Source organism: Histoplasma capsulatum, genomic scaffold (assembly GCF_000149585.1).
Source record: "Histoplasma capsulatum NAm1 scaffold_1 genomic scaffold, whole genome shotgun sequence".
NCBI lineage: Eukaryota > Fungi > Ascomycota > Eurotiomycetes > Onygenales > Ajellomycetaceae > Histoplasma > Histoplasma mississippiense.
The window spans coordinates 2,074,975-2,086,034 of record NW_001813982.1 but is presented as its reverse complement, the minus strand read 5'-3'; the positions used below and the strand labels follow the sequence as shown (position 1 = coordinate 2,086,034).

Below are 11,060 nucleotides of genomic sequence, written 5' to 3'. Positions count from 1 at the left end.
GCAGTCAGTATAAATATTGTGGCGGACGTAAAGCTTGCGAAAACAGAATTTTCTGCCACCCCTTGAAAAGTAGTAGCAAAACACGGCAGAGAATAACCAAAATAACCATGTATCTTTAGAATCATTCAAATATCATTCAATTTATTCAAAATACACACATTTATCATCAAATCTGTTAAAATGTTCCTTCAGCTCAGTGAATTTATCATCAATGAGATTGTACATCATCTAAACAATGATTATATATCTGCTCAGATTGTGTGGATCATTAAATGTTATCTGATCACTGTATATTGAATTTAACAAAATATTCACTGCTTTGAAACTGCTAGAAGTTTTCATTCAACAAAAGATATAAAATTAAAAATCACATTTAATATTTTATCAGATTTAAAGGATTTTTTTAAGATATATTCAATTATATATTGTGATGAAATTGTCTGCCTTGTGAAAAATGAATTTGATGTTGATATTCATGCTTAATTAATATCTAGATTGTTGAAGAAACTAAATTTGATATGAAAAAAAGTGATTAATTATTGCAATTATCATTTATAAAATCTATTAATTTATCAATTCTATTTGATATAAATTGAATCTGTGGCCACTTATGTAATGAGTGTACTTCAATTAACAATCTAGCACTATTCTAAATACAGGTTATGAATTGATTAAGAAAACAAAGAGAAAAGAGATCAAAAGAAAAGGTTGTATGAAAAGGGTTTTTATAAAAAAAAAATCAAAGCAGAAAAATATCAGAAGCTGCTTCACAGTGAAATATGAAATAAAAAAATATTAAAAATTACACAGAAAAATCATTAGAACTATACAAGTACAGAGTATGAAGCAGAAAAGATTACACAGAAAAAAAAAATTGTTAAAGATTATATAAATGCAAAGTGTAACATAATTCACAAATGAGTCAGCCACACAAGCGAGTCGGCCATACAAGTGAGTCGGCCACTTTTCATCATTTTGTATCTTTATAATCAAATATAACAACAAACATGTAAGAAAAATAGATTAATTATATTAAGAATTATTTACAAATCTGCTTTTATATATATAAGCAGTATGTTCAATAGTATCACATCTATTACATCAAGATGCTGTATGTTTTAATAATTGAAAGTCAAAAATCATTATTCTTTTTTTTCTTTTCGTTAACACTTCATGTATGATTTATTCCTTCTTTAACTTTTAAAACATTTTTCTAAATTATATATATATAATCTTTCTCTCATTTTCTCTTTTGCTTTTCATTTGCATCTCTTAATTCTTTATTTTTCTTTGTTAAAATAACAGCACTTATGGCGTACGCCGTTCAATTGGTAGGATAATTCATGTCTGAGTTTCTCTAATCTAGAAGGGTGGGCGAACGCCCCTATATATATACGTAGTCATCCCGTCAGCGATCCAATCCAGAGGAAGGAGCGATCGCAGCATACGGGAAGAATAAGAGGAATAATAATGCAGGGGTGGAAGGAGCAGGGCGGAAGGGAGACTAGGGGCGGAACGCCACAGCACTATACATAGTCAATGAAAGCTGCAGAACTGTGTATTATAGAAATGTTTAAAAATAAAATTGAAATATTAATAAAATTAAAAGAGATGATAATTTCAATGTTAAATTCACTCATTTTCTCTTTATATAACCTCTTCAGAAGAGTGATAATCTCTATTCAATTTGTCTTTTTTTTAAACATGATTTTAATTGAAGATTTATATTTATTTGATGAGATAATTGTTATACAATTTGTAATTTTTATCTTCTTACAGTTTTATTTTATAATATATTCTTCAGCTATTCTTTTTACAGTATATTGAATATAATAGAAGTTGATAATTATATTCTTTATTATAACATTTTATAATTTGATTTTTATAATAATCATCTGTTCATACAGCTTGAATGAAATTTCAAATTTGAAAGTAAATATTCATAAAAATTGAAAATTTTCTGATTGTATTTTTTTCTTTTTCTCATTTTTTTTTTTTTTTTCTTCTTCTTCCTTTTCTTTTTCTCATCATCAACTGAATTCTCATCATTATTCAGAACATCTGAAACAGATGATTTGAGCTGATGAAGATACAAAGTATTTGAAATTCATTTACAAAATTATAGAACAGCAGAACAGTGGGTGTTGTGCAGCATTTTAACAGATTTGATGATAAAGATGTGTATTTGATGATAAAGATGTGTATTTTGAATAAATTGGATGATATTTGAATGATTCTAGAGATATGTAGATATTTTGGTTATTTCTGCGGTGTTTTGCTACGACTTTTCAGGGAGTGGCAGAAAATTCTGTTTTCGCAAGCTTTACATCCGCCACAATATCAGTCAACAGCAACCTCATCTCGAAATCTTCACTCAGATCACCACGTTTCTTAAGAGGCCATACTCTCTTTTACCTTGAGGGACCTACTATGATTGGCCAATTTGCTATACCTGTATACTGAATTGTTAGGAGATATGTCCATTTACTCCCCTCCAGGAGGTGCCACTATCCTTGCATCCCATTCCTAATGCTTTAGTCTGTTAGCAATACCTGGACTGTCCATCTTCTACAATTCTGAGCAAATCATCTAAACATCTTCTATTTTGATGAGGTCAAGTGATATCTCCCGATTCCACGAACATATCTAAATATATATCGTTTTATCCAAGTGATGTCGGAGGCACCAACCTTGAGCACGCCCCCCAACGTCCCTTGCCAAAGCACTAACACGTGCCCTGGTAATGAAAATGGAATCCCAGAGGACAAAGTTCGCAATTTTGTTTCACAGCTCCTGGATTCGCTCATCGATGAGCTAATGAGAGTTGACGGATGCCCATCAATCACTCTAAAACGACGCTCGAATCATTCCCACTTCTCGCTGAATCCGGAAACAGGAGCTTTGCAACGTGACACTACCGAACCTTCATGCACTTATTCATGGCCAGGTAAAACTGCACAGGAGGCCTGGCGCTTTGGTACGTTTCTCCCGACCCGATGCTGTGCTCTGTTCACATATTTTCACGGGTTTAATATTTCATTCCTTTCGTATCACCCAGCGGTTCTCTTGCGGATCCTTGGCCATATATCAGAGGCCATCCGAGGCGACTTCATTAGCTCGAAGCGGGATATCTATTATCTTGACCCGGTGTACTTTGGGTCCCAGAGTGTGGTGGATCGATGCATCGACGACATTGCTTGTACAATTGGTGTCGACAGGACAGCATTACACGTGGTACTGTGAACTGGAATATCTCATTATCTCGCAGACGCCAAGATATTCTTTCTAACTTGTTGTAAAAAGGCAGCAGCAGCAAAGGGGGTTGTGGTTGGAACCTTCAATGTCACACTAAATGACGATTTCATGATCGATGTGGCCGTTCATGCTGAGGTTTCTTTGCTACTCCTGCCGGACTCTTTCCCATTTGTTATATTGACATGTATACAGGGTATGCTCGTTCCCCGGGTCGAAACGGTTAAGAAAATCGATACCTCAACTATTAGATGGATCCTGGTGATTGAGAAAGAGGTAAATTTACAACTTGAAATCCGTTATGCAGCTCAGGCCACAAGCTTCCAAGCTAGTTCTGCTACTAACAAATGGCACATGGAAGGCCACATTCCACCGTTTGGCCACGGTCAACTACCATACAACATCTGCTGCAGGATCAGGAATTCTTATCACGGTAGGATATAAAACCCTAGAATTCCATATTTTTCTCCTCAATCAACCGTGGGTAATCTGATATCGAAACGATGTCCAGGGGAAGGGGTATCCAGACATCAGCACCCGTGCGTTTCTCCATTTATTATCCCGAGTCCCACCATCAGCATCAGGAGCACTGCCATTCCGTCAACCTCCTATATTCATGCTTGTGGATGGTGACCCAGACGGCATGGCTATCATGTCAACCTATAAATACGGTTCAAGAGCGCAAGCACATGATAACACCAATCTTGCAGTCCATAATGTGCAGTGGCTCGGTCTGCAGGCGTCAGAACTAGTTCCTTCAAGTCTTGAAATACAGGGCGATGATGCTCTAATACCGCTGACTTCGAGGGATAGGAAGAAGGCCCAGGACATGTTAGGGCGGAGCCCGGTTTTCGCAGAGGATGGGCCGGAACCGGCCTGGAGGTGGGAGCTGCAGCATATGCTTATGACCAATGTGAAGGCGGAGATTGAGATGTTGTACGAACGGGAAGGGGGCATTGAGACATGGCTAGACCATAAGCTGCAGACATTGGTCTGAGTGCATCTCAAACGGTCTCTAGAAAACGGTCTCTAGAGATGGAGTTGCTTCTGCCGTTGTTCATGAACTGGTCTAAGCGCACTACCATGAATTTCATGAGAGAAGTAGGGAAAAAACGAACAGTTGCTATAGACATGAGTTTACCATAACGCTTCATAAGAACAAATCCAATCCCTAAAATGAACGCCCGATGAAACAAACTCCTATAAAAAAACCAAAAAATAAAAACAAATCATATCAAAGAAAACCAATATCACCAACCATCCAGCGCTCCCCTCAGAAGAAAAAGACAAAAGAGCCAAAATTACTTACTATATAAAACCACCCCATCCAGTCCTTGATCCTTCAGCGTATTCCCAGCCGCGTGCCCCTATTAAAAACTCAAAGCCCTAAACTCCTTCTAACCTCACTACGAACCCTCTTTTCATACTCGTCCCTCTTATCCCGCCACATCTTCGCTGCCTCCACATTCGCCGGACTCTCATCGTTCGGCTCCGCAAGCATACTCATGACCGAAATAAGAATCTTCTCGACGGATTGGATGGGGCTCCAGCGCTCTGAGGCGTGCTCGTAGTGGTTCGGGTCGTCTCCTGGGGGATGTAGGATGGAGATGCATACAGCGCCGTTGGGATACACTGCAAATAAGCCAGGGAGGAAGAGAGAACATAGTCAGTCATTTTGTACAGTACAATAAAGTCCATTGTAATATCTTATCCGGTGCTCGCTGCGCAGCATCATTATACAAGCAGTGAAACTGATAGACCACTGTCTATTATCACTCTTGTTTGTTATTATTTGCTATTACATACCATTCGGATGCCAAACCCCGCCGCCCAGAAATTTCATCGTGGGCGGACTGAGCGGATAATCCTTGGGGAACTTGAGCTCAGCAGCAAACACGCCGCCTTCAAAAGGTGTGCCCTCAGGGCCCTGGATCAGCGCCTCCCAGTGGAACATGTCATCTTCGTTGACGGGACCGGCGGTTATGCCGTCTGGTGGATTTGTGGAGAGGAGCTTGTATTCGTAGAAAAGTCGCTTTTGGGCGACAGAGGTTGCCATTATCGTATACTTTCGTGATGCGCCTCTTAGGCCCTTTGAGTGGGTGTGCGGAAAGAGTTCGATTTGGAAATGCTGGGATGTGGTGTTCTGGTGGGTTGGCGGTTGGCGTTTTGAGGTGAGCGGGTTTTCTGCGAGAGGTGCTGGAAAGATTGCCTTGGGACAAAACGTTATATTGGGTATTTCGGGGGTATCCAGAAAGAGAAAACGAGAGTATACGAGAGCCAGTATACGTTGTGCAGGTTCTAGTCAATAGAGCTAAGATGTGGCTATTTGCTGTCAGGTTGGACGTATTTCCTCGTCCGGGACATTTCTGGGCGGACAACAATCACTAGCCAGACATATAGGGCAATAATGACCGACGAAAAAAAATATACATACTAGGATATATCAACGTGAATCATTCGCTCGTATTAAGCTAGGATTGCAACCAGCAACATTATATAACAGTAAAATCTAACGACAAAAGATATGGAGAGAAATATTGGTATATACTTGGTACATACATAGTCTGATCTTTAGATTCGGTTTCCACCCGCACCAGTGTGCCGCTCTAAAAAAAATGATATCTAAAGGGGATATATAAAAAGCCAAACATTATATACAAAATCCGTCGGGTGCAGCATAATAGATTCAGAAGAAATCATCCCATTCATCGCCATCGCCATCGCCATCGCCACCACCTCCACCTTCCTGACCCCAAACTCCGTTTCCTCCATTGGCACCAGGCGAGCCTTCACCGTCTCTATTCCACCAATCTTGTCCATTATCTCCCCATACCTCTTCATCCTGGTAGTCCCCTTGCTGTGGTGGGGGGTATTCTTCCGATTGCTGTTCTTCACGTGGCTGCTGCTGATTATTATCAGTAGATGCACGTCTTTGCATAGCTTCGTATCCAGCAATTGTTCCGGCCCCAGCGACACCTCTCCCAATAGCGCCTGCAGCACCTTCCGCAGCAGCACCTTCAATAGCACCTCCAGCTGCACCTCCTTCAACTGGTGCCCCACTCGAGCCGAAAAATGGAACGGGCCAAAACCCACCAGAAGAGCTATGGCGGCTGAAATAATCGAAGTCAATTGTAACGGCAGTGGCAAGCATGACGGCCCGTTGATCCAGGGTCATCCCGCTTTTGTCGCTGCTATCATACAAGGGGTGTGATTCTCTATGCGTCTGGGAAATGACGTGTCCCTTTTCTCGTTCTTCCGCTAGAGCCGCAGCGTCCATCCGCAGCGCATACATACCAGTATCCGTAAATAATTCCCGAGCGAAGCCGACGAAGTTGCGGTTGACGGATCCTATCAGCCGTGAATCTGCGGATCGGAGAGAGAAATCCCATGACAGGAATGGTTCGTCGACGTAGGCAAACTGGCCGAACTCGCCGGATGTTCCGGGTTCATAGGTGCTGGCAACTTGTAATTGTTGAGATTTGGAAAGATGTGCATGAGATAAAGGAACTCGTTTTGTGAGGAGATTGGTTTCCGGAGTTGGATTTGGATGCAGGAGGAAGAGATTGTATTTCCGTCGCAGGAGAGCCCACTGGGAATGTGTTTCGCCAATCACGCGCATATCTGCGAGGTCGAGGGAGGATATTCGTGTGGAATCGCCTTCGAAAGGTTTAATAAGGGGCCACGAACCGTTGGTTTGCACAGCTGCTGAAGATGAATGTGACGAAGAGGCTAGGTTTAGCGGGTCGTAGACTCGGATTCGACTGTTGACCCAGACGAAGGGCCGGTGGAACTGGTGATAATAGTTAGAAAAACCAATATACGCATTCATTCTCAAGGCAATCCACATACACGTAGGACTTCATTTTGATGTTTATCGAAGACATGAGTGACAAACGAGCGATGTGTTCGAAGCCACTGACGAGCGAGCATACTGCCCATTCCATTGTCCCGCTCAGCTATGTAACCAACATGGTTCCCTTGCGCATCCAGTATGGTGTACCGATTCGCTTGTTCGAAACCACTGTATCACATCAGCATGCGTCGCCCCTAGTAGAGAAGGTATCAGTGAGCGTTAAAATTGTTGACGTACAGAAGCACATTCATCATCTCTAACTGCCTCTGAACAACCAAGCCGGAGTTTGCCAGGAGCCCCGCGGCCGGGTGATTTTCCTTGAGAACTGCATTTGGATCTTCTGGAATGTGAACGGGTGCGAGAAGTGTATTATCTTCTGGGTTGGTATTCCGCAGAGTCGCGGAAACCGATTCTTGTGCTGGCGCGGCGCTGGCATTTTCAGGTCCAGATTGCGCATTTTTTGTCAAGTCTCCATGGGATGGAGGAGGGGGTGGATTTCGTCGACCAGGGACGTTCAGCGCCTTCCGGCGGAGAGGAGTGATTCGTGAGTTCAAGTTCTTCCTTGTCCAAGGGTGTGATCTTAAAGATGCCGCCCTGGTATTTAACATGGGGCGTGGGGTGGGTAGCTTCGATCGCCAGCAAAACATGGTAGCAAAGCGAGCAGCAGCATAGTAATAGGGATGAATATCGAAGAGATATCGTGTTGAATGTTTTAGGTTCTACCAGTAGTTTAAGAACGAAGATAACGAGAACAAGATGCTGAAGATGTTGTTGTGTCTTGGCACTGCCAGCGGCGGATAACCTGATGTCAATCGTACACCTAGGGTTCAAGAGTCTGTTTACGCTTTACAAATAATTGAATATCTCAACAATTATTAGACGGAGCGAAGCGAAGTCTCTAAGAATGACACAAAGCTCTGAGGGGGGAACAAAAGTTGCTTCATTTTTGTGGCTGAAATGATTGGATATCAATGTGTGCAATAATATGGCTTGAATCTGCATGAGTTTAGAGGAGATTTTTGCATCTATAATCTCCAGCTGCGAAATACCCCCTATTCTTACCCCTGAATTATCTGCCTACCTGCCTACCTGCCTACCTGTCTGCTCGATATCCGATCGATTGCTAATAGAATAGAAAATGCTAGCTAGATAATAGCTAGCTACCTAACTGCCTCCCTACCTACCAACCAACCTGCCTGCTCAATATCCAACCAATCTCTATGAGAATCAACATCACCATCTAGCTACCCACCTACCCATCAATGCTAGCTTACTAGCTGACTATCTATCTACTGACCTGCTTGAATGAATGATATCCACCGATGATATCTATTGATGATATCTAGCGATGATATATACCAATGATATCTGCGATGATATTGTTTAATAGCAACATAATGAATGACTTCGCACTTTCACTCCGTCCTGCCCCAGCTGCATGTTTCATGAAGCTCCTGCTATAGAGTGTCATGCCTGAGCTTTCCAACCCTTTGAAGAAATTAAAGATGCCTTCATCTCTGGGAATTAGAGGTTCATTTGCCCACCCCCAGAAGGGGAGTGATTGGGGCTGCCCTAGTATGAGAGGCAGGAATAGTGGGAAAGAATCCCCAAGCAGCGGGATTTCTTACAAGCTTTTTTATATTAAATAAAAAATGTATCTTTGCTCATGAAAATTAAGCTTTCAAGAATAATCACTTCAGAGACAAGAATTGAAGATCTTGATAGATTGTACACAATTGATTGTATTGTAGACAGTTTGATATATGACATTATCAAGAGTGATAACTGGCTTTTCTCTTTGTTTATAGACAGAACAAAATAAACACATAAGAATTCTGATAATTCTTAATTTGATCTTCAATTTTTCAGTAATTTCAATGCCAAATGGACACATTGAAGGAATTAGAGGTGGAAAAAGTGGCAGATTTCACATTTTGATGGGGAACCTCAAGTGTAAACAAGCTTTTGGAACCCTATGTAATTACATAGAAGCGCATAGCACTTCAGCGAAAAGCCAATTGGCAAATCTAATTTTACTAATTCATAATCAGTGGAAATAACTCCTAATTGCCATTGCACACATAGCCGTTTGTTTCAGTTATTTCCCCGGCCAGATATTCTGCAATAAAAGAAACCTGCCGCTGTGAGCGCGGGAAATGCAAATATAATAACTGCAAAATATCGTCGACCAACATGCAAAATCCTCGTCACGCTCTATGCAGTCGTAATTGAAAATATGTAGCGCCAAAGATGGAGAGCGAAATGCGTAGCAAATCGCATGAGCAGGGTATATAATCGCATCGCGTTTGAGTACCGAATATTGAATTCACAGTAATCCTTTTCTGGCCAGCTCGACTTTCCTAGCCGCTTCGCCAAACTTGAATCCGCCCTTCGACACACATATTGCGCTTCCGTCACCTAGTTCAAACTTATCTTCGACGGCTGGGTGTTGGCATGGACAATGGTGTGGAACAGCGACGCAAGCCAGAGTGCCGGGACAGAGATAGTTCGAACATCGTGCTGAGCAGAGGCCGCGGTTAGCATTCTGATCTAGAAAAGAAAAGAAAAATGAATTCGTATATATATACTAAATGCGATATACCATTGTCATAAGTTCGTTGGTACCAGTCGCTGTCGCTTGGAACGTTTTGTTCTCTGGAATCGTGCTGCTGTTGTTGTCCGCCACCAAACATTTGTTCGAAGAATTGAAACTGGGATCGAGTGCCCGTCACAAGCAACAGCAAACCCAAAAGGATACTTGTGAATATGCGGACCATTTTGCAGTTGCTATTTTGTGGTCTGTATAGACTGAAAGCTGTCCTCAAACTCCTAACTAGATTGTAGGTTGGTCATCCCAAAGTCACGTGGGAATTAACCCAACTCCGAAAAAGTTGATAATATACCAGCAGCGCCAACTGCAACACCCACGCCGCCTCGAGATCGGGACTGCGGGGAGAGATACACATGGTTCTATCTGATCTCGATCCATTTTTATAATATCATGATCCAACCTCGATTCAATGCCCCATTGCGGGTTCTCGATTTCCTCTTCACCCCATCCACATCGTTCCTTTCCACTCAACAAACAACGCGATCACTATCACATCTCTCACGGAAGACGGCTAGCAACGCCAGTAGTTCGACCCTTTTTTGCCCTTCCATGTCCATTTCCTCCGTCCTCCAACAACGACGACATTCCCAACCCCAATCCTGCCCGACCATCCTCCGATCCCAGCTTCAAGTGCGTTATGCCTCCCATGCTAGCCAAGGCCGCGCAAACAACGGCCCAAAAAACGGTCCAGGCAAGCGTCTCGGTGCAAAAAAATCGGGCGACCAATTCGTGATTCCCGGAAATATCATCTTCCGCCAACGTGGCTCCAAATGGTTTCCCGGCGAAAACTGCGGCATGGGTCGTGATCACACCATCTACTCGCTCGCCACGGGCTATGTGAAATACTACACGGATCCCGAGCGCCATCCTAACCGCAAATATATCGGGGTTGCCTTTGACAAATCCGACAAATTTCCCTTACCCCGGAACGCCATTACCAAGAGACGGCTTGGTATGGTGGCGGTCCCAAGGGATATCGAACAGGAGAAGGCTAACAAGACGCTTAAGGAGGCGGAAATTGCGCCTACACTTAGACCTGGATACATGTACCGTGTAGCCAATTGGCAGATTGGGCGCGTGGCGGAGCGTGCGGGGGTTCGAGTGCCTGAATGGAATAAGAAGGATCGCTTTGCGGCATGGAGAAGGAGGATGGAGAGGCGAAAGATTGCGGCACAGTTAAAAGATGCTAAGTCAAGGAGGAAGGGGAAGAAGAATAAGGTATAGGGGTAAGGGATTTATCTTTGAATGGGAACATAGATTCAAGGTTATTATCGTTATTTTGGTAGACGAACTTGCAGTGTGTTTCTCACATCCGTACATTTCTTTTGATTGTATACTAGAACA

The 11,060-nt window shown here is 42.5% G+C and overlaps 5 protein-coding genes across 5 annotated transcripts; 2 read left to right on the top strand and 3 right to left on the bottom strand.

The window, feature by feature from the left end:
* Positions 1–2,673: 2,673 nt before the first annotated feature.
* On the top strand, positions 2,674–4,249 carry HCAG_00612 (predicted protein; the record flags this gene model as incomplete). Its single annotated transcript, XM_001543516.1, has 5 exons — positions 2,674–2,977; positions 3,059–3,234; positions 3,304–3,528; positions 3,614–3,685; positions 3,764–4,249. The coding sequence occupies 5 exons, from the start codon at positions 2,674–2,676 to the stop codon at positions 4,247–4,249; spliced, it is 1,263 nt and encodes a 420-aa protein (XP_001543566.1).
* A 381-nt stretch (positions 4,250–4,630) lies between these two features.
* HCAG_00611 (ubiquitin-conjugating enzyme E2-18 kDa) lies at positions 4,631–5,308 on the bottom strand (the record flags this gene model as incomplete). Its single annotated transcript, XM_001543515.1, has 2 exons — positions 4,631–4,884; positions 5,059–5,308. The coding sequence occupies 2 exons, from the start codon at positions 5,306–5,308 to the stop codon at positions 4,631–4,633; spliced, it is 504 nt and encodes a 167-aa protein (XP_001543565.1).
* A 630-nt stretch (positions 5,309–5,938) lies between these two features.
* Positions 5,939–7,752, bottom strand: HCAG_00610 (conserved hypothetical protein; the record flags this gene model as incomplete). The annotated part of the gene is made up of 3 exons (XM_001543514.1): positions 5,939–7,042; positions 7,102–7,273; positions 7,343–7,752. 3 exons carry the CDS (start codon positions 7,750–7,752, stop codon positions 5,939–5,941), a joined length of 1,686 nt encoding a protein of 561 aa, XP_001543564.1.
* A 1,679-nt stretch (positions 7,753–9,431) lies between these two features.
* On the bottom strand, positions 9,432–9,882 carry HCAG_00609 (conserved hypothetical protein; the record flags this gene model as incomplete). Its single annotated transcript, XM_001543513.1, has 2 exons — positions 9,432–9,625; positions 9,708–9,882. 2 exons carry the CDS (start codon positions 9,880–9,882, stop codon positions 9,432–9,434), a joined length of 369 nt encoding a protein of 122 aa, XP_001543563.1.
* A 383-nt stretch (positions 9,883–10,265) lies between these two features.
* On the top strand, positions 10,266–11,045 carry HCAG_00608 (50S ribosomal protein L27; the record flags this gene model as incomplete). Its single annotated transcript, XM_001543512.1, has 2 exons — positions 10,266–10,934; positions 10,974–11,045. 2 exons carry the CDS (start codon positions 10,266–10,268, stop codon positions 11,043–11,045), a joined length of 741 nt encoding a protein of 246 aa, XP_001543562.1.
* Between the last annotated feature and the right edge of the window lie 15 nt (positions 11,046–11,060).